This window comes from Dromiciops gliroides, chromosome 6 (genome assembly GCF_019393635.1).
Source record: "Dromiciops gliroides isolate mDroGli1 chromosome 6, mDroGli1.pri, whole genome shotgun sequence".
NCBI classification, from domain to species: Eukaryota; Metazoa; Chordata; class Mammalia; order Microbiotheria; family Microbiotheriidae; genus Dromiciops; species Dromiciops gliroides.
The window spans coordinates 154342240-154365840 of record NC_057866.1 but is presented as its reverse complement, the minus strand read 5'-3'; the positions used below and the strand labels follow the sequence as shown (position 1 = coordinate 154365840).

Below are 23601 nucleotides of genomic sequence, written 5' to 3'. Positions count from 1 at the left end.
CTTCTGGTGTAGTGAACTTTACAACTCTTGATTTAAACCAATTATACTCGATTAAATGGCAACTTGACTATTTTATGATAGAAAGAAAAAAAATCCATTCTGTGCCAATATGTAATACAGCATTGAGGTGAACTGAAGAAATCAGTTATAAAGAGAAAAATTCTGTTTACACAAAGTGTACCCTTCCCCAACTTCAACAACCTTTTCTTTTCATTTTCAGTAAGTATACTGGCAGAGCATGAAGCCAGTTAAACAATCTCTCCAAATGAAAGATTAAAATGGGAACATGCACATTTTCATCATGAGAACTGAAGAAATGACAGTTGTTTTCCCACAAAGTACATATTTAACATCTCCTTTGAGTTATACTGAGATTATTCTTTAAATCTTTGCTCCTTGTTAGAACCCTGTTGTGTTTGTATTTTGGATTTCTAGCTTAGCAGTTTTTGTTATCACTCCTATTCTTTGAAAATGGTGAACTTCCTTTCCAACAAGATATTTTATTTCTCCTTACAGAAAATCAACGCTAAGTATTTGTAATAGTGTGATTTTTGCATCCCAAGTGCATCAGAATAAAATTTTATCAAATTAAAAAAATAATTATATTTATCTAAGTAAGAAAATAGTTACTTTGTTGAATGCACAGTGAAATGTGTGAGATTTATGTTGCATCTGCTACTTTCCAATCCAGTTACTTCCTATTGATTCTCTCTATGGCAAGCATAAAGAGAGATTTGTAAACAGATATGAAAGAACAAATATTTGAAAGCTTCGTTCCTTGATATGTCAGAGGAAGAAAAGAATATGAAAACACTTCTCATGTACCAAACAACCAAAAAAAAGTGCTAATACTGTATGTATTTCAAAATAAACCAAGCTCATGATAGGCTAGCTTTCCTAGTATTATAAAGGAGTACTAAGTAAGCAGATAAACTTCCTATATTCCAAGCCTTTTTGCCTTTAGTTGTCTTGAGTGCTAAAGTCTGAAATATTTAAAGAGGACTGACAGAAAAATTCTCCCTCTAAAATAATGGGCATCTAAATTATTCCCACAATGAAGACCTTGGCATGGCAGCTGCTATTTTATGAAGTCAAAAAGAAGCAAGGTTGACCCACTTATACAATCTTCATGGTCCTCACACCACGGCAGCAGTAAGCTACCATACAGACTTATTATTTATGAGATTATTCATAATATCTATGTCTCACATTTTTTGACAAAAAGAGCCTAAAAATGAAACTAAACCATGGAGTAAGTTTTCACATTAACCTACATGAACTGACTAATGCTTTAAAAAGGCTCCAAAAACATGAAGCTGTTATCCCTCACTTGACTTAAGTGAGTATACTTGACTTAAGTATAGTTTGGGGTTATTTTCACATAAAATGACTAAGGTTTTCTTGGCAATAAGTTACTTCAAATACATATTTAGATAAAAAAAGAGGGATTATGAAAAAAAATAACCTCCTGCAAAGATCACATACTCATGATTTATGGATTAATCAGATTCTGAAGATCAGAAAATCCTTTTGAGCTCCAAGCAAAGTAACAAATCATACTTCTCAAGTGTGTGTAGAGGGAAAAAAATCTTACAAATACCAATTGCTTTTCTTCTGAAGTATATTTTATGAACTCAACTGTCAGTAAGCCCAGCAAGAAATGATTTTTAATCCTCAGACATCTAAGTATCCTTTTTGCTTACAATAATGATACCTTCTGAAGTATAATGGGAAACTAATGACAATGAACAACCTACCCCACTACTTTGGTTGTCTATTACCAACAAAAATAAAATGAGGAAAGGAGTAGGGATAGAAATTTCTAAAAAAAAATAATATCCTAAAAGGACTTTCTTGTTGCTACCTACCTGACAGTCTTCAGCATAAGAGAAAAGGTAGTGATTCTACAAGGTAATCAACCTGCTGTAGTACAAATACCTGATTTATGCTTCTTGGCCAAAAGGGTTAAGTCCCAAGTCCCCAGCTATAGATCATGTGAACCTACAGAGGAGATCTTTGGAAGGGCAACTTACCTTTGGAGTGCAGTGTATAAATAATTGTAAACACACACTGATTGTCCACTAGCTTTCTTAAAGAGGATTTCTGAAATTTTTTTTAAGAAATTATGTATAAAAAGTTATATCGTTAAAGTTTCAAGTGAAATCGGTCAGAGAAATTCCATTACAACATAGAAATTCAATTTCGTGTGCAAAACGTGGTAGGAATCAGAAGATACGAAGGACTGTTCATATCTTTAAGGTAAGTACTACTCTGTAATCCAACAGAAGTCTCTTAATTTTTTCGTGAAACTTTTCTCTATACTGATTGAAATACATAATGCTTTCTGGCTCTTCTTCAAACCAAAATTTGTCAAACTCACTGAAGAGATAGCCTGTGGCAAAGAAAAAGAGAATATTAGTCAACCAAGCAACCAGTAAACATGTATTTTATGCTTTTAAGTTCCAGGCTCTGTGTTAGTAACTGGCAATACAAATACAAAAGCCAGATGGTTCCTGCCTTCAAGGAGCTGACATTCTACTGTCCTTGGAAATATACTTTTAAAAACAATTAGCAGTGACAACTCACAATGAAGACTTCCTTCATAGTTTTTAATTACCTACTATATTTTTGGCAACACATAACCAAGCCATAAATTCAACATTAGGTCAAAATGAATCTCTGACATTAATAACATTTTAAACCATTTAAAACATAAATATTTTTATGTCAAGAAAAAAGTTTTCTCAGTACTAACAGTGGAACTAATATTAAAAATAGCTAATTCATAATAATAAGACTTATGTCACATTCCTAAAAATAATAACAGCTAACATAGTTATGTGCCAGGCACTGTAGTAAGTGCTTTATAATTATTATCTCATCTGATCCTCACTACAACCTGGTGCTAATATTATCCCCATTTTATAGTTGAGGAAACTGAGGCAAACAGAGGTTAAGGAACTTGTCCAGGGTTATACAGCTAGCAAGTGTCTGAAGTGGAATTTGAACTCATCTCTGACTGCAGGTCCAGACTCTACCCACTACACCACTAAATTATAAAATGCTTCTTCGTGGCACCTCATGACAACAGGCTTACTTCCCATAACAATTTATTTCCTTGAATAGTGGCCCATAAAGACCAAAAAGTATCCTTGGGTTACCATGCCAAATCAATCTAATTCTACTGAAAACTAGTATAGCTATAAAAGTTTAATAGTCTCTTTCTTGGTGTTTTGTCACCTAAATTAAGTCAACAAAACTAATCATTACCTTGAAGTATAACTGGCATATGAGATATGGATGGAGTGGTCTTAACTTTGTTTGAACTGTCAGCAATAAGTGCCTTTTAAGAGCCAAATGTAAGCTCCTTGAGGCCCAGATGGTCTCACTTTGTTTTTGTAATTCCAGTTACTATTACATTCCTCTTCCTTGCACTAGCCAAACCAGGGAATTCTTCCTTCTCTACAAGCATTCACTTCTTAACATCACTCAAAAAGAAAGCAAGGAATTCATTTACCTGAATTTAGTAACTTCACACGAAACATTTTTCAATCATATCAATTAATTCATCACATGTGTTGTATACTATATTTCATATTTAAAATACTTAACACAAAAATTTTAATGCATGGACTATATGTACTTTCTTTTTATTTCAAATTTACCATGGTAGTTCCAACACTGTCCTTCTTGTCTGGGTTCCTTTCTGAAATTCTCTGATTTTTTGCTCTGTATCTTTTTTTTTCTTTAAAGAATCACTATCAGGGCAGCTAAGTTGCACAGTGGATAGAGTACCGGCCCTGGATTCAGGAGGACCTAAGTTCAAATCCGGCCTCAGACATTTAACACTAGCTGTGTAACCCTGGGCAAGTCACTTAACCCCAATTGCCCCACACACACAAAAAAAGTATCACTATCATCACTCCCACATTACCCCACCTTAACACCCCTATGTCTGACCCTCCCATCTCCCCCACCCCCCACAAAAAATATTATAAGCCTTTCCTTACTGTAGAGCTTTTCAAGGAGGAATAAGAGAAAATTACTTGAAATGATATTTTAAAAAGTCAATACGTTTTCATAAAATTATGGCTTCAGCATAGCTAAGGTCTCCTATACTATTGCCTGGGTTTTCTTTAAAACTATCAACAGGCCCACTTCAAAGTGAGTCTTTTCAAAATGTTATTTCATAAGATTCTATCCTTTCATTAATCCACTGTGGTACACATATAAACAATTTAAAATTACATATGAAAAAAATCCCACCCTATCCAAAAGAGGGTGAAGATTCAAGACAAAGAGGTTGGGAATTATTGAGGGTAAAATCTGCTGGAGAAAGCTGGAGAGGATGAGATAAAGGGCATACATAGTTGTTAGTCATTCCAAAACCTATCTGTGAGTTTTGTCCTTCTAGGACCTCTGTCTCTCCCACTCCTTCCATCTATTAGCCTCCAGTGAGATCTTCATCTCCAACTCCTTCTCCAACCTTTATCTCCAACTCTAATTTCGTCTCCACCTTCCCTCTCCAGCACTGGCTATAACTTCTCTAATAACCACTGACACACTAGTCCTGGAGGGGGAGTCAGAATATTCTTTGCTCTCCACTGTCACTTCTGGACTCTCCTATATGGCCAAAGCAGAACCATTATTTTTCCCCCTAAATAACACCCTTTAAAACTTGCATTTTTGTCAAAGGCACCACCATCCTTCCAGTTTCATGCTTTACCAAAGTGTAACTATCTCAGTGACAAATAAGAGACATTCACTTTGCAGATGTAGAGAACATCATTATGCATTATTTCTTTCACTGAATTTCTAATGGTTTAATCAATCCAAATCTATACTAAGCATTACATAATTGTAACTTATTTTAATACTTACAATAAAACTGATGAAAGTGTTCCGTTGTTGCACTACCAGGAACAGAGTTATAGAAATGAAACTTCAAAGCATTACTCTTCAATAAACTATAAGCCATTTCTGTCAGATTGATACCAACTATTGCATAGGAATATCTGCAATATCACAAACATTACCAATTACATGTGTGACTGGCCAAATATTTTAATGAAATAAAAACTACTTATGGGATTATCAAAAATTCCATTCCTAATACAGTACTGATCTTGTACAAAGCCTACTTTCCCCCTCCATCATTCATTCTTTACTCATTTTACCACTCAATGAAGCTCAAAAACAGATTATCTCTTTTTTGGCATGGAGTTCATTTTGTCTGGAAAGCTTCAAGCACAAATAATATAAAGAATTCTTTAATACTAAATTAATTATGAGAGATTTAGGAATACTACTATTGGTAAAGGGAGTATTTCCATCTCTGTAGCCCCATGATACGTGAATATGTACCACTGAGTACAAAATTTACTAATACCAGAATTATATCAGAGTAACATTCCATGCACATAAAAATCTGTCTTTAAATATAAAGTTAAAAATAAATAAATAAAAAGTTACCTTTTTTCTGAATGTAACCTGAGTCAAAAATAAAGTTCTGACTTTGTAAAAAAAAAAAATGTATTTCAATATACAATACTTTCTATTAAAGCCCCTAGCAAGGCAGCACTTATGTTAGTAAATAAATTCCAAACATAATGAAATACGGATAATATTTTCTGGTAGCATTTAGTGCCCCAAAAAACTACCATGTAATCTCCTTTGCTAATTTCTTATTGAAATCTTTATACCAGAATGTATCCTTTCAATTTCTAAATGAATTATTTACTGAAATTCAAAATGAGTTATGATTTAATACATCTGGGCTTACCCCAAAGTTGGATGATTTGAATGACTTAGAATCCGACGAGCTTCACTGGTATAATTTTCACTAAAATACCTAAAAATGTTTAAGAAAAAAACAATGAAATTTACAATGCTACATTAAACATGAGTACTCTAAAGCTTCTAAAAGTGTAACCGTCACAATAATCTTTATATATTACCACATACACATCAAATCCTTCCTTGACATATCTCCAATGATTTGCCTTTCTTATTGAAATTTAAATTCAGAATTATGGGACTGATGTCATATTGAAAGAATCTCCACTATAATATTCCCTATTGGCAGAACTGTAGCTAAATTTCCTAAAAGGGCAGTATCTAGCCAAGTCACCTTATGTTTTGGTTTTTTGTTTGTTTTTTTTGGTGGGGCAATTGGGGTTAAGTGACATTCCCGGGGTCACACAGCTAATAAGTGTCAAGTGTCTAAGGCCGAATTTGAACTCAGGTCTTCCTGAATCCAGGGATGGTGCTTTATCCACTGTGCCATCTAGCTGCCCCCAAAGTCACCTTATTCTTGAAGGTTTCAAGTTCTCTTTTGGAAAAGCTGACTTAGCTTTCCTCTGTAAAGAAACCTGTCCATAAAATACTTACATCTAACCTTATTTTTCTCTGTTTCAGCAAGCCTATTTTCCTTTAATGGTGTACACAGGGAGTCAGAAGACAAGTGAATAGCACAAAATTTACAACAGATCATCTTACTCTTTGTCTTACCTTGTTCTCAGCCAAAGGTAGAACTAGACAAAAACTAGCAGAATAGCAAGAGAAACAATAAGCTGTCCCCTTCCTAGAACATGCTTCTTCCTTATCTCCGCCTGTTAGAATTACCTTCCTTTTTCAAAGGCTTAGCTCCAGGCCTCCCTCCCACATAAAGCCTTCCTCACAATCCCCAGGTGTGAGTACTCTCTCCATCTTGAAATTTACTTTGCGTTTACTTTTCTGTGTACATGTTTATCCTTCTAGGACCACGTAAGGTCAGGGAAAAGAGGGACAATTTGTTTAGTTTTTTGTCTTCGTGTCCCCTGGTGCCCAGCCTAAATCCTTGCACATAATAGGCCCTTGACAAGTACTGAATTACATTCTAAAATGGCCCACAGAGCTTGATGTTAACGAGGTTTCACTCCTCAGAACTTTTCAGGCCAGTTGTATTTCTTTCACAAAGTTAGCATAGAACCTAATTTGGGATTTTTGACTTTTCAGAGGAGGTATTTAATAAATTAAAGTGAAATTTCCACTAGCCAATTCTGGAAGCAAGGGAATGAGACAGGAATGAAAATGAGGGAGTTATTTTTTCATATCACTTTGTTCTCTAAATTTGAGCAGATGTAGCCTTTAAAACTTTCAGAGGGGAGCAGCTAGGTGGTGAAGTAGATAAAGCACCAGATAAAGCACTGGCCCTGGATTCAGGAGTACCTGAGTTCAAATCTAGCCTCAAACACTTGACACTTATAGCTGTGTAACCCTGGGCAAATCACTTAACCCTCATTGCCCCACCCCACCCCCCAAAAAAAACCCTTTCAGAGGGCATAAAAATGTCTAGTTAAGCTCTCTCTTACAGAAAATAATTTCAATCATGTTCATCTTTCCATTGGTCCCGTTTTCTTAGCAGGATGGTTTGAGTAGAAAGTGCTGACTCAAGAGCCAAGACACACCTGGGTTTGTATGCTGACAATAATACCACTTAGACTCAGTTTCCTTATCTATAAAGTGTTCACAATACTACTTGTATCATGTAACTCAAAGGGTTACTATGAAGAAATTGCTATAAAAATATATTATGATTCTACTGCTTATCCTTTAGTTCTCTAATTTTTCCACATCATATCCCAAACATAAAATTAAAGTTTATTAGACTTAAATATCTATAGCAGGTGGGCTTTTGCATATTATGCTTCTAATATAATCCAGCATCAGTTTGAAATGTTCAATAACCAAATTATGATGTTTACTTACAGAGGTACAGTGACTCTCAAACAGTTCCCCCACCATCCCTTCTATGCATTATTTATTCACTCATTCCTTATCTCCACTGTAGCGAATGAATGATAATTTGCATATCTGCCTATTTATATCAAGTCACAGAATTGGTAAAAAAAAAGAAAAAACTATTTAGAAAAAAAATAGGCACACCTTCTTTTATTTTTACTTACTGAAATTCATATTGTTTATTTCTTGCCATCTTTCTCCCATATCTTTGGCCTAAATTTCAATGCCTTCCACTTCTGATGTTTTTCCTTTAATTTTTTTGGATTCATTTACTCTTTTCAGAATTTATTATTTTGTCACCATATTCTCCTTTATGAATTTTACCATGCGTCCAAAATTTATTATCTATACATTACCCAATTTCCTTTAAATCACCCTATTTGTCTTTCTTTCCAAAGAACAATAGGTTGCATATATATATATATATGTGTGTGTGTATTTATAGCTTTATGTACATTATCTCATTTCATCCTCACAAGCAACATGGGAGGTTTTACTGAACCTGAGACTCCAAGAGGTTAAGTGATAGGCCCAGGACAATACAGTAAGCAAATAAAGGTCTGAGGCAGGATTCAAAGCCAGGCCTTGACCACAGTCCAGTGCTCTATCCACTACATCATGCTGCCTTTTATGACCCAAAGAAAACTAGGGACAAAGTTGGGCAATGAACAAATTGCTCACCACCTTAAATGGGCCACATCTAATTACCACACAAGAGTACAAATGCTAATTCTGTGTTTTTACAATACAGCTACTAAATTTAGAAAGACATTCAAATAAATCTTGACTGAAAAGACAAAACAAATATTAGCAAAAGGCAAATTAGAAATTCAGTAGCAAAATTAACCTGTTAGGTTTCATCAGGCATTACACACAACCACAACACAGAACAAATAGCTTCTAATCCTGAAATAGTATTATTTTTTAAATGACCATGCAGTGGCTCTTTTAGATTTTTCCCCAATTCAAAATCATTTAAAATACCTGTCAGCTTTTCCAACAAGAGTCTAGAATAAAATTGTACAGATTTCTCACACCTGAATCTAAAGAAAACTGTATTCCATCAGTTTCAAAGCAAAACAGCTAGAGGCAAGGCTGTTTACACAAAACTGGGGGTGAAGTGAGGGAGTCACCAGCACAAATATCTAACTGTGAAAGGGTATAAACCTGCTTGAATATTTATATGACTTTTGATATCTTTTCCATCTGATGAAAATAAATCAAATTCCAAATTAATTTTCATATGTTGCATAGTAGAAAGCTGACAGCCCTAAATTACAGTAAGTTTTCTTTAGTGTTATTTTCCAATAGTCCTTTTCCCAATGGGTTTAATGTAATCTGTAGCAGAATTAACTAAAATAGTCCTCATTTAGCTCTTGATGCAAGAGGCTACTAACAGTTTATACCAATGATGTTGCTGGAATTATTTTTTGCTACAAGATAATCTGGGGACAGCATTCCCCTTCCGGGCCTACTGTATTACTAACACCTGCAATTCTAAAACTGCTCTATTCAGTTGGATTTCCTGATTTAATTGAATAAAATAAGACTCTCAAAGTTTAGTCGCCAAACTAAGTCAGTGGCCACGTATCTGGCAACTGTCTAACGAAGCCTCTAGGTGTCTAATGCTCCTTCTCAGTCCAAGAACCCACATAAGCAGCTGTGGTCCAAAAGCAAAAAGGAAACCAAAGTAAGAAGAGACATAGTTCCTCGTAGGGAAGGGGTCTAGAATTTAATTGGGTGAGGTAAAGCCTGGGGAACCAAAGAACTGGAACTGAAAGAAACCTCAGACACTGAATTCAACCTTCCCATTTTATAGAAGAAGGAAAATGAGGACCAGAAAGATTAAATCAATACAGGCGGCTGGTCGACAGAGCAGAGACTAGAACACAGATCTCCCAATTGCCAGTTCTCTGATAAAAGGTCCTCTTTTCACCAAATGACACAATAGCTAATAGCAATAAGGATACCAATTTCCATTACCTTAAAGTGGCTTCATTTTTCAAATGGTGATCAGGAAGCCCAAAGCCAATATATGCAAGGCAGGAACTGGGATAGAGACTTAATACGAAAATAAATCTATTGCCTTGGAATATTATAGAAGAGAGCTATCAAAAATAGGGAAGGGAATAGTTCTGGCAGATAAATATACACAAAGTACATTGCAACTGTTCTCAGGCCTTACCCAGCACACAAACAAATGCTGCTGGCTATGCAGATATTTATGAAGTACAGAGATAACCTGGAACATAAACTTAAAATTTAATAAGATTGTTGAGATACACAATTTCATTTCTAAAAGAAAGAAAAATATATTTTTTCACTTACACAAGATTGACTAATCCCAGCAAGCCCATGCCTCTGAAGTCTGTTTTGGGATCATCACCTTGGAAACCAATGTCAGACCACTGCTTGGTGATTCTAGCCTTCAGTTTTTCATTAGGCATCAGCAGACTCCAAAGCTGAACAAATATGCTTGCATATTATAAATAATATAAAAGTCCTTAATTTACCAACCCCTAGCCCTCAATTATAACCTAATTCAATCATTTCAAGTTAAATATCGTCTGCCAACAGGTCACAAGCAAATATTTTCTTAGTAGCATTTAAAATGTATTTAAACTTTCAAATTACCCTTCTAAGAAATAGTAGAATACTGACTTTAAATCAGGTTAATAATTACATTTTTCTTCTTACTGATTATTCCAAGTGAAAAATGCCAAATAAATGAATGGAAGATCTTGAAAAAGTAACAAATAATACAGAGAAATATAATATACACAGGTAGCAGCTATAGAATATATGCTAGAGTAAAGGTTCTTAAGCTGGGATCTGGGAACTTTTAAAAAATATTTTGATAACTATATTTAAATATAACTAGTTTATTTGTAATCTTATTGTATTTTACGCATTTAAAAACATGACTGATAATTAGCCAAGGGCCCATGTCATAAAGAAGATTAAGAACCCTAAACCCTAAAGAAATTAGTCGAAACACAGCCTATGTCAAAGTTCAGTTATCAGCCACTTTTCCTTTGCACAACATTTGATGCCTTACAAGAAATCTGCTTAAGCAAACAAGCAGTTTGGATGGAGGATTAAAGTCATTCTAATCTTTAATTAGGAGAAGGAAAAAGGTTGGGATAAGTGATCATATCATGAAAAAATATCAGCACATTGGTTGCTATTAAACTACACTTTTAAAAAACAGTGGATACCAACAACAGAAAGACATCACACAGAACAGTCAGATTTTTTCTACTCTATTTTAGTGAGTCTCATGCAAAGACCAGATAGGCAAAAATGAGTAAGAAAAGTAACAAAATCCAATTAAAACACAAAAATTACGATTAAATTTTTTTCATTTCACTAACAAAATCAAGACATCTTTTTAATTTAAAAAAAGGCCCCTCCTGATGTATATAATATTTTGCCACTTAGTGAAAACTGAAACTTCTGACCCCAATTTAGAACACTGGTAAAAAAAAAAAAATCTCTGGATACCTGTGGAGCACATCTGGCCCTGAACTTCTTTTTATCTGGTCCACAAATTTCTAAGACTGCTCACTGGACACCCTATCCCTTCCCTTTCCTATCAAGTCATACAACTATGCTTCCACCTTAAGTAGAGATTTTGTTAGTAAGCTCCCAGCAGGTGACCCTGGTTGGGGACAGGCAGGAGTGGAAAAGTCACTGGCTAGTTTGAATCCTATTCTGGGATGGGGAAGGAAAGAAAAAGCTGCTAAACTGTCTATAATTTAGGAACTGGCTGGACTAGCAGGGGATGAGCTCCAGCTATCCCTGCTCGAGAGCACCATCTCAGAACCAAAGTGTGGGTTGGAATGAACTGTTGTTTGTTTTTTGTTTTATTTCAAAGGATGAAAGCCTATTCACCGAGTTGAAACTGTTTAGGGGCAGGATGGAGAGAACAGGAAATGGGAGACAGATGGACAGATGCAGGTCTTCCCGCCCCCTACCGTTATGTTATCCCACACAAAAGTCTAGTTTATTTTTATGTCTACATACTAAATAAATGAAGCATTCCACATGAGTCCTCAACTTTAAAATCCAGTTTATTTAGAGTGGCAGGCTTTAGATTTCTTTCTTTCCTAATTTAACCATGAGCTACTTTTTTACTTATACATGGTTCTTGATGATTCTCTGTGGATGGAGAACCCTAAACAGGAAAAAAAGAACCAGGAGTCAAGTCCCTTCACACAGAAAAAGGTGGCAGTCACCACTAATGATGATGTGGAAAGGACACTGGATGTGGAGTTAAGAGATGTGAGTTCTAGTTCTAACTCTGACAACTACCCAGACTTTGGCCAGTCAAAGTCTCTCCAGACCTCAACTTCTTCACCTGCAAAAACCTAACTGGGAAATGAATAACAGAACATAGCTAGTGATTAATTGGTTTTCTAAGTCAATATATAGACCACAGGCATCCTTTTGTAGCATTAGTTTGAGTCTAACACCACTGGACTAGACTAAATAATCTCTAAAACTCCATGAGGTCTATAATTTTAACATTACAAGAAGGCATCACCAGAAACTGTGAATGTTAAGTTTTTCAATGCTGTGAAATAAGAAACTGTCGTCACCTTCAAATAGATTGGACCAGATTTGTGATATTATTTGGCTCTGAATAACACCACACAAAGTGTCAGAAGGGCCTCTGAAAGAAGACATTCACACTTGGGAGTGGGATGAAAAGAATGCCTAATTTACAAGTATATTTTGCACACTTGCTCTGAAGTTAACAAAAAATTCCACTTGGACCTTTCTTTAAAGAAAATTAAAACACTTGAAGACTATTTCCATATAATTCATCTCATTATGACAAGCAGGAGGCACTAAAATATAAGTTAAAAAACTCAAATGTTACTGAAATGCAACTAAAGAAATATATGTCTTTAACAGGAGAAATGCGTAAAACTCCAGAATACATCTTTAGACATTTTGAATTGAATGGAGTCTCTCTTCTACACTTCAAAAATTCCAAATAGATAATAAAATGTTACCTTCATTAGAAGTTCCTCATGGTGCTGGTTATCCGAATCATAAGGACTTTTCCTCACATTTTCCACATCCAAATAGAGCTGCTTATAGCCAGATATCTGTAATAAGCATGCTTTCATGCGGGTTTTAAACCTGAAATGTATAAACAGAAAACAAGTAAGATAAGATGGCCTTGTCGTGCATGTATGAGAGAAAGTAATCACCGTTCAGATTACCAGTTAAGCTCACTCCAAGTCGGCTGGACTACTAGCCAGTACGCCATGACTTTCAATTCAAGTAAACATTTCATTGCTCATTTTGTATAAAGCACTATAAAATAAGAAGTATCAAGGAAAGAGAGAAATGAAAGGAAAGATTCTAAGGAGGGAAAGCAAAGAGAGGGCTGACAACAGCCAACGGTGAGAAAATAACCCCTCCTTAGATGTGGGTAAGGATTTTTTCATGCTTAATGTAAGTCAATATCGTTTGCCTTCAACATGCAAATGTGGTATCACGCTTGAATCACTAAATAGAAACTGTTTTAAGGCAAATGGTAGATAAGTTGGGAAAAGTAAATAATAGGGGGAGAGCTGCAAAAAAGGTAATACTTGCAAGAAGACAAGAAAAACAAAATGAGAAAGAATACAGTAGAGACAGCTAGGTGGCACAGTGGATAGAGCACCGGCCCTGGAGTCAGGAGTACCTGAGTTCAAATCTAGCCTCAGACACTTAAAACATACTAGCTGTGTGACCCTGGGCAAGTCACTTAACCCCAATTGCCTCACTAAAAAAAAAAAGAAAGAAAGAAAGAAAGAAAAAGAAAAAGAGTACAGTAAAAGAGATAAGAATAGCAGATCAATGAAAAAGACAGAGGTGAGTTATCAATGACAGACTGAGTATGCTAGAATCTAAAAGCCTCTAGAAAGCTGAAGTTCAAAGCCCAGAGAAAGGCTCTAGACAAAAGCAGCATGGCAAGACTTCCTAAGACATGCCAATGGAACATCAGTCAACCTGGGAGAGGAAAGAGTACTAAAGCAGCACAGTTTCAAACAAGTGAACTCAGGGTCAAAACAAGAACTCAGTTCTCCAGAGAACAAAAGGGGATTAGCCAGAAGTTAACTCCCAGGAAGGGCCTGCAAACTAAAGGAAAATGACAATAAGGAGTACTTAGAAAGAAACTGAGTAATGTAAATTGTATCTGTGATATTACTCACCCTTTATAGTTTGAAACCAAGATTTTCTCACACTAAACTGAACTTTATTATTCATTGGAATCACCTGTGCAAGCAAACTTGGCAATGAATGGAGACATCCATGGAAAAGGCCAAAAAGAATGGGGGCTGGGGGGAATATGAGACAAAATTCAAAAGCAGAGTCTTTGACAAAAGAAATCTAATCACTCTTAAAACCCAACCTGAGCTGAGTTTTGAAGAATACTTGAGAATTCTACAATTTGGAGGTGAAAAGGAAGGACATTTGAAGAATGAGGGACAGCCTGTGCAAAGGAACAGAGATGGGAGGAGAAAAGCTGAATAATGCCAGGAGACAGGGCAATCTGGCTATGGCTGTGGTTATTTAAGTCAAAACACTGAGGTTGCTTTAAACATTCTCAATCCTGCTACAAAAGTCTACCCAGCAGCTGAGAATAAAGCATCCTTTTGTGCAAAGCAGAAAATTCTTTTATAGCAAAAGGAAAACTGATTATATACTTATCTTTGTTATAATACTCAACACGTCATGAAATTCAGTATGAAGGAAATCCACCTTAAACACCATCAAAAGAAACACTACTAGAAATACCAAAAGAACCTCACTATGTGTTTTACCTTCAATATGATCCCATAACAAAAGCTCTCTAGTGCTTAACAAAAAGTCCAAACTTATTCTTTAGCCTCATATTTAAGGCACTGAACATTTTTAATTTTATCCTACTCTGAGATTATGCTCCATCCAAACTTCCATATTCCCCAAATATACCTTGAAACTTCCCATCCTCTCCTTTGAAAGAATTTACAGATGGCATGGACTCTAGGGATGATCTACCAAAATGATTATTTTACAGACAAATTGCCTGCCAAGGAGAACTCCTATTGCTCCATCAAGCCCAGTTCAAATGCCACTTCCTCTATGGCATTGCAGACCATCTAACACTGAAGCAATATTTACCTCCTCTGAATTCTCAAGAATACTTTACTTAGACCATTTATGACACAGAATTTACAGTTCCTTTTACTGTGGTTATGTACAAAGTGCTAAAACTAAGAAAAAGAAGCAAAAGGTACTTTACAACTTTTAATTCTACAAATGATTTTGCCTATTATCATTCGGATTCCAACACTTTTCTTGACAAATCTACTTTGGGAAAGTCATTAACAGTCCACCCTAAGGAATCCCTGGGACAGATTAAGAGAACACCAGACTGGGGGGCAGCTAGGTGGCGCAGTGGATAGAGCACCGGCCCTGGAGTCAGGAGTACCTGAGTTCAAATCCGGCCTCAGACACTTAACACTTACTAGCTGTGTGACCCTGGGCAAGTCACTTAACCCCAATTGCCTCACTAAAAAAAAAAAAAAAAAAAAGAGAACACCAGACTGGAAACCAGAACTGATAGCTCTGCTTCTACCACTAAACAGTTGTGGCCTGTGGCCTCAGGTAAGTCTCTTAAATTCTCTTAACCTCAGTTTCTTTGCCTGGCATTAGATGAGCTCTAGTCCCAGCTCTACAATTTTATAACATCCATAATTCACAGGATGCTAATTACCCAGGCACAATTAAATATTAACACTAAAAATATTAACCAAGCAGCTTCCTTACCTTCGGTCCTTTTTGGGGTTAATATTCTTTTCCTTCATTATGTCTTCTACACATTCTTCTACTTTACTGTGATTGACAAATGTAGCATTTTGTAAAACCTATTAATGTTTTCAAGAGAAGGTAAGATGGCAAAACTTACAGTTAAATATAAGCTAAAATATAAGCAGAGAGTTGGAGACATTAAATTAATTCAATTCAACACTCATTAAACATTAAAAGTTCTAGTATGAGCAAGACACTGTGTCAGGCCCTGGGAATACAAAGACAAAACCCAAAATAATTCCTGACCTCAAGCTCATATAGGAAACACACAAATATGTCAATGTAAGATAACTAAGAGAATGGGAATAGGGAACTGGATGGCTGTTACAACAATCCATGTAAGAAGTGATAGGGACCTGATAATCATAGCCATGTGAGTGGAGAAGAGGGGACAAATATAGATAGTTAAGAGTGACAGATAATATATTATAATATATACAATGCATAATAATATACAAAAATACATAATATATTATCTATCTATAGACATTTGAGATGGGGAGACCTCAGGCAAGAATGACTAGGAGAATTAAACTGGCCTTTAAAAAAAGTAAGTGGAACAGGCTTAGGGAGAAAGTTAATAATTTTTAAACTTAAAATGTCAACAAATCCATTTTAAATTCAATCCTGAAGTTAGTATCATTTAAGTATATTATTCAGTAACTGATAGGTGTAATAGCTATGGAGATAAAACCTGACTCAGAAAACTTTAGTCCCTGTGAGTCATGCTGCATCATCAAAGTCTCTACGCCTGTTTTCTCCACAAACCCTCTATGGGTTAGGCCAAGGTGTAGACAAATACTAGAACACCTTGCCTTCTCCACTCCAAATCTCAAGAGTCCTTATGCTTCTTCAAAAATTGTGTGCTCTCCTAAGCATCACCTGATTTCCCAGTTATTACTGTTATCTCCTTCTACAAAATTATCCACCATTTATAAGTTGCTTAAAGGGAAAGTGATGTACAGTATTTGAAAGAAAAACAAGAGTCTGACTAGTAGGCAATATGTAAAGTTTCAGACTAAAAAAATTACTTCCTTTACAAAATATAAAGACTAAAAGAATCCCTGACCAAAGGCCATACAAAAGCATTAAGGCTAGACAAAAAAAGGAACAAGGATTTATGTACAAAATCCTTCAATTGCATAACTAAGGAACAGTTACTGAAGTTTTTATTAGTACCTAAGAACAAATAAATGTACTGTTTTACCCAACAGGTGGCAAATTTATAAAATATATCTCAAGATAAAAATAAAACATGTTCAAGAAAGGCTTGAACTGAGGCTGGGTGGCCCAGTGGATAAAGTCCCAGCCCTGGATTCGGGAGGACCTGAGTTCAAATCCAGCCTCAGACACTTGACATTTACTAGCTGTGTGACCCTGGGCATGTCACTTAACCCTTATTGCCCCACAAAAAAAAAAAAAAGAAAAGCTTAAACTAAATAAGAGATTCATAAATCATTTACTAAAGACAATTATTGACCAGAGCTGACATTTACACAGCACTTTAAGATTTACCAAGTATCTCATATATATTATCCAATCTACTCCTCAAAACAAGTATCTATGAGGCAGATGCTCTTGGGTGACACCAATGGAAATGAAGATCCAGTTAGAGGAACCTAGAGTCTGGCACTGGTATTGTTCTTATATACCTGTTTTCAAGTGAACATGGTCCTGGGGCAAGCTTTGATCTAAAAGAAGTTCTGTAAGGACACAATCCATCCCACAAAAAAAATCTATAACCATCTTCGATTCAACAAGTATTGCCTCTTAGCTATAATTTCCATAATTAAATATTTTAAATGTTATTCCACTGTTCACTTACAGAGCAAACCATTTTTTTTCATAGAGCAAAGATGTGTAGCTGAGGCCATTAGTTTATAGTATATAAGAATGAAATATATGTATATGTCAATATATGTCAAAAATTATTAAAATTTATAAACAAAAGAATTTCTCACGCACTGCCAAGTTTAGCATAAGCTTAGCACAGTGCCTGGCACCTAGCAAATGCTTAATATCAGTTTAATCTGTTAATTTCCTCATATAGTCCAGACCTTCACAATTCCCTTCAACACAGAGAAGTTGGCAGGCTAAGGTGGTATGAGCACTTGAGCACTGGGTTTGAATACCACCTGTCACACACTGGTTGAAAGACCATAGCCTAGGATCTTAACCTTCCTGGGCCTCAGTTTCCTTAGCGATAAAATGGGCATAATCTTACCTCTTAGACCTTCCTGCAAGGGCTGTTGTGAAGAAACTCTTTCCAACACTTAAGGCATTAAAGAAATATGGTGTACATAGCAAGTACCACTGTCTAACATGTAACTGCTTTCTGGTAAACAGGTTTGCATGTTAGTTCTGCCATCCTAGATCAAAAGCTTCTAGAGGGTAGAACCATAGAAGTGGTTACTGATCTGGAAAGATAACACTTTGTTTTGTTTCTGGACATCATACACTTTCTAACACAAGTTAAGCACTGATTTGGTTTTTGTTTAGGGGGAAGGAGCAGCTTTTGATCTGGAGCTGTGATGGCATCATGTCAATGTGGGGAATTCCTGGTGCAGCAACTCTCTGCGCTTCTGCCTCTCTCAAACTCTTCTCTATCTTACAGCCTTAGAGAACTGCCTGGAACACTCAGACATCAAGTGCCCATGGTTCTAGAGGCTATCTCAGAGGCAGAACATGAACCCAGATCTTCCTGGCTTCAAGGTCAGACTCCCATCTGGTATGCTACAATGCCTCTGCTATCTGTTAACAAATCCTTGAAATCTCGATTATTTTGCTGTGGCCAAATTTAGTTATAAAGAGTCCATCAATACACCCAGCACTTAGGTTACAGAAGCCCAAAATCACAGAGGTGATTCTAGAACTTTTTGTTTGGTGATTTATCAAATTTAAAAAAAAAATAGTGCTTTTCAATCCAACAAGAGAAATAAGTATCATGTGCATGCCATTCCTTTCCTTCTCCTACTGCCAGTTCCTAGGTGGTCTGAGGTGATTTTGTTTGCCAGGTGTGTCTGGAAACCTTAGGTGAGCTTCATGGCAGGGTGGCAGGGTGCTAGTGCTGCTGATGGGCCAAGGTAAGTCAACAGGTGCTCATTCCTAACCCAGGTAACAAGAGCTCCCAAAGTATGGTCCTGTAGGACCACAGGTTATTCAGCTTATTGAGATCAAGTCATTCAACTGAGTTAGCTTCCTGCAAGGTTTGCAATTTTCTTCTGACATAAATACTTTTCTTCTACTCTACCTCACTTGGGGCTCACCAAAAGTGATGCCCTTCTTCCATTAATTTTGCTAAGGTTTTTGATAGTAATAAAGAATAATAAAGATAGTCTACAACTTTTCATTCCACCAAAGCAATCTGTATTTCAAAAAAAAAAAGTGATAACAAGTGCCCTACAGAAAATTATCAGAGAATGAGACCCGGATCTGGAGTCAGAACATGTGGGGCTGAGTTCCAGCGCCATCCCTGACTGTGTAAACTTGGGTCAGTTTCTTCATCTCTCTAGGCTTCAGTGTCCTCATTCATTAAAAAAATGGACAGAGGGTCCTAAATGATGTCTATGGTTCCATCTAGCTCCAACATTCTGTGAGGCCATGGGAATCTGTGGGAAGTCTTTCTCCCAAAGTACTGTACTTCCAAAAACTCGTTTTCCCACTGTCAAGCTGAAAAGAATCTTTAGAATAGCACGATTAATTCTATTTTCATGTCTTAATTATTCATGAAGATATTCAAAAAGATATATAACAGGGGGCAGCTAGGTGGCGCAGTGGATAGAGCACTGGCCCTGGAGTCAGGAGGACCTGAGTTCAAAGCCGGCCTCAGACACTGGGCAAGTCACTTAACCCCAATTGCCTCAGTAAAAAAAAAAAAAAAAAGATATATAACAAATGAGAAAAGGGAAAAGAATCTGACTTAACAGCAATTGCGGGGGAAAAAAGAAGAAAAAACCAGTAATTGTGTTGATGTATACAGCCTGATGACAGTGAAAAATAACTAAAATAAAGGAATTTGTTAGAATTGTAAAGGCAACACACACACACACACACACACACACACACACACACACACACACATCTATATCCAAGCTGATGAAGTGTCAGAAGTTAATTTTGACATGACCCTACCTGATTCTTTGAGAGGGCCAAAGCATTTTCTGAAATGGAAAAAAAAAACAATTATAAGACCTAAATGCTATGTCTAATTAGAAAATTTATGTCTAAAAACATTATCATAGTCAAAATGTCAAATCCAGTACCAAAATATTTTAGCAGCTGGAAACCTTGGAAATATAGTGAGTATATCCTCTTTGCTGCATGAAATATTTTATTGGATAGATTCTGGACTTGAGAAAATAAATGAATAAAACATACAAAATACCACAGGTAGCATAAATAAAGCTTCTTCACATTACCTGACCAAGCCTTCTGAATAGGGAACAAAATACTAACCATAAATACACCTTTTCAATCACATACAAATTTTCTCCCAGTTTCTATCACATATTTACAACCTTATTTAAAGCAATTTTCAACAAGCACTGTGGAACTGATTAAGGAAGAAAAGTTGTTTAAGTGGATCTAAATTATAATTAGCTATAGCACTGATTGCAGTGTGACAGAATTTCAAAGACTAAAGGTTTCTTAGTGTAAAGGTAGAGTTGGATCTAGCCATTCTTCCATCCAGGGAAGGAGAATGGGAGACAGAAAATTATGAAAATAAATAGAATTTAGTTTTTTTGCAAAAGTGTGCCTATAACCTAGGAAACAAGTGAGAAATCCAAGACTCTTAAACAACTGCTAAGTGACTCTACGATTAATATTAAACAGATTTGTTATAAGTTTTTAACTTTAAAAATATATTACCTATCTTGTATGTTCTTTCTCCACCTACAAAACCCTCACATATACGTTGCAGTTCACATTTTCTGGTGACCAACCGAAAGATCCACTTCATCCAAAATCGAAAAAAATGTCGATACAAGTACTGCCACATGGAAATAAACATTTTCTGGTGAAAGGAAAATTACAACACATTTGATAAATAATCTGAAATAGAGTTTTATGACTATAAAAACTATACTTTAATGGGGTGGTGTAGTGGATAAAGCACTGGCCCTGGATTCAGGAGGACCTGAGTTCAAATCCAGCCTCAGACACTTGAGTTTACTAGCTCTGTGACCCTGGGCAAGTCATTTAACCCTCATTGCCCCCTCCCCCCAAACAACCCCTACACTTTAGGTAACCAACTTCTAAATTCTATTCAAAATTATTTGGTTCTGCCAATATACGCTTACTTGGTGACTGGTTTTAGTTAATCATTCAGGAAAAAAAATAAAAGGTTCAATATAAAAAGTAGATCTCATTAGTGAAAGAAATTAGAAACAAGCATTTCTCTCAGAATGACCTTTTAAAAGATCAGACAAGGGGCAGCTAGGTGGCGCAGTGGATAGATCACCAACCCTGGAGTCAGGAGTACCTGAGTTCAAATCCGGCCTCAGACACTTACTAGCTGTGTGACCCTAGGCAAGTCACTTAACCCCAATTGCCTCACAAAAAAGAAAAAGAAAAAGAAAAATAGCACAAGGAAACAAACTTCATCTTGGGGCAGCTAGATGGCGCGGTGGATAATGTACCGGCCCTGGATTCAGGAGTACCTGAGTTCAAATCCGACCTCAGATACTTTACACTTACTAGCTGTGTGACCCTGGGCAAGTCACTTAATCCTCATTGCCCCACAAAAACAAAACAAAAAAAAACAAAAGATCAGACCAGCTTCTATGAGCTGTATTCTTCACTAGTGCATTATAATTCTACAATTCAATCCTGGGTACTAAATTCTTGTTCTAGCAATACGTGGTACTCCTGAATCCAGGGCCGGTGCTTTATCCACTGCACCACCTAGCCGCCCCCTAATTTTTTTTTAACAAATTATTTTTAAAACATATTTACTAGTACCAAAACTGAGCTGAGGAGGTGTGAACCTACAATGGAAGGCAGTTTTGTCACTAGGGAAGTTCCCTGTACCAGAATATTCATAGGTCTAATAGCAATAGTTTACTTAAGGCTTTAAATTCTACACAAGAACTCATTCAAACTTCAGAATCCTGTGAGACAAGTACGAATATCATCCCATTTTACAGATAGGGAAACATCCCATTTCACAGGTAAGGAAACCTATTATCCCATTCTGGAGTTAAGGAGAGAAAATCAGGTAAGGAGGCACAGAGAGGTGAGGTAGGGCTTGCTAGGGGCAGAAGGTGAATTTGATCCCAAGTGACTTGACTCTTTCCTACAAGAGATAGCCTGACTCTGAAAAATGTTTTTTTTGGGGAAACCAATAGCACAGGGGGCAAAATAAAAACACCAAGTTTCTCATTTCTGCCCTCAAACATTCCGTACAGACTAAGCGCCCGGCTGCATAAGCAAAATCATTCCATTCAACCCTGAAAGTCCATGCGCAATCACTATACACTTGACTTCTAATAGGGGTTCCAAAAGCAAACTGAAAGGGTGCTCTTGGCGGAATCAATAGGAGAAACCTACTACAACTGAAGCCTGGTTTGGATCCTACTTTTGATGATTCCTAGCCGTACCCACTTCACGAAAGGATTATATAAAATTGAGTTTATTGTAATCTGGGCTATCACATCACCACTTGGGCCCTCAGTTTCCTCATCAGCAAAATGAAGAGGCGTGGCGCAAGGAGCCACTACTGAAGCTGGAGCTGCTGCCGAGGCATCGAGGCCAAATACTTTTTACAACCCAAACTCCCAAGCGTTAGAGAATCATGGAAATTATATATATGCGTCCAACTCTTAACCTTACAGAAAAGTGAAGTGATTTACGGAGGATTCCACAGTAGCAAAGGCAGGATCTGAACCCATGACCTCTGACTCGGAATCCTCTTTCCAGCAGGTCTCGCCACTGCGGGTTTTCCCTAGTGACCAGCCGAAGCCCTTTTAGGCTGACAGAAGCAAAGATTTAAGCCGGAAGGGACTTTCACGGCCATTTGTCCAAAAACTCATTTACAGATGGGGAAACTGAGGCTAGCCGTGACCGGCGGGGCAGACAGCTCGCTGGCAGGGGGCCGTTGGGGGGGACCCTCGCGCGCCTCCAGAGCAGGCGCATGCGTACTCCAGCCCCGTTTCCCCCCCACGCCCCTTTTCCCTCCCGAAAGAGACGAGAAATCCGGGTCTTGTGTCCTTTCTCCCCGAACCCCGCGAGACCCGAGCGGGTCAGGCCGCCTGAGGACAAAGGGGCTGAGGGCGCGGGAGAGACAAGTGCAGTCTCCTCACATTCTCGGAAGAACGAGCGGGAGCTGGGACTGACTCGTGACCCCCGCTCCAGTATCCGCCGCCGCCGCTTCTGCTGCCACTGCCGTCAGCCCGCTACAGACGGAAACGACGCCGTTCTCAGACTTCTCACCCCCCACGCCCTGTGACCCGGAAGTCGGTCCCGTAGCCCGGCAGCCACCGCCCCGCCCCGCCTTGCTCCTCCCTTATTGGTTGAGGACCTGCCCTATCGCCTTGGGGGAAGGAGGCGGAGTCTAACTCCAGCCTGGATTCCTATCCTGGGGACGCTCAGGCGGTCTCCTTGGCAACAGCACCATGGAGACCAACTGCTGCCTGCGCGGCGCTTCGACCAATCCGAGCCTCCTGGCGGCCCAGCCTCCTGGGGATGTTCCCCAGCTGGGGCTAGTGTGGGCGCGCGGCTGGGGCGCCTCCTGCCCACACCTTTGGGATGAGGTGCAGGAATGGAAGAAGATTGTGCTAGGCTTTGGAAGCATTGCGTGGACAGAGTTTAAGTCTTCTCTGTTTTTCGCTGCCACTCCCACTCAATTCAGGTCCTCCTTTCGCGGGCCTTTGCTCTCTATAACCTACTCATTGGCGTCCCCTTTCCCAGCCATCCTGCAAGCTGCACATCTCTCCAATACGATCCCTTCTGTCCTCTGACACCGCC

General features: G+C 37.6%; 1 protein-coding gene across 2 annotated transcripts; it reads right to left on the bottom strand.

Moving 5' to 3' along the window:
* Nucleotides 1–1353: 1353 nt before the first annotated feature.
* ELMOD2 (ELMO domain containing 2) lies at nucleotides 1354–23070 on the bottom strand. Of its 2 annotated transcripts, XM_043972984.1 has the most exons (10): nucleotides 22938–23070; nucleotides 20506–20650; nucleotides 19768–19796; nucleotides 15595–15692; nucleotides 12804–12933; nucleotides 10111–10244; nucleotides 5783–5851; nucleotides 4882–5015; nucleotides 4267–4339; nucleotides 2288–2392 (listed from the first exon to the last, which is right to left on the bottom strand). In XM_043972984.1, exons 2-9 carry the CDS (start codon nucleotides 20645–20647, stop codon nucleotides 4311–4313), a joined length of 765 nt encoding a protein of 254 aa, XP_043828919.1. In that variant the 5' UTR covers nucleotides 20648–20650; nucleotides 22938–23070; the 3' UTR covers nucleotides 2288–2392; nucleotides 4267–4310. The 2 variants fall into 2 exon arrangements, with proteins under 2 accessions (XP_043828918.1, XP_043828919.1); XM_043972983.1 differs by lacking the exon at nucleotides 4267–4339 and having other exon boundaries at nucleotides 1354–2392.
* Between the last annotated feature and the right edge of the window lie 531 nt (nucleotides 23071–23601).

Bases quoted from the DNA above. Each gene is read 5' to 3' on its own strand.
- ELMOD2 (XM_043972983.1), bottom strand. From the start codon at position 20,647: ATGTTTATTTCCATGTGGCAGTACTTGTATCGACATTTTTTTCGATTT. The intron at 15,693-19,767 runs GTAGGGTCATGT...AAACATTAATAG, and splicing joins TGGCCCTCTCAAAGAATCAG to GTTTTACAAAATGCTACATT. The intron at 12,934-15,594 runs GTAAGGAAGCTG...TATACATTTCAG, and splicing joins AACCCCAAAAAGGACCGAAG to GTTTAAAACCCGCATGAAAG.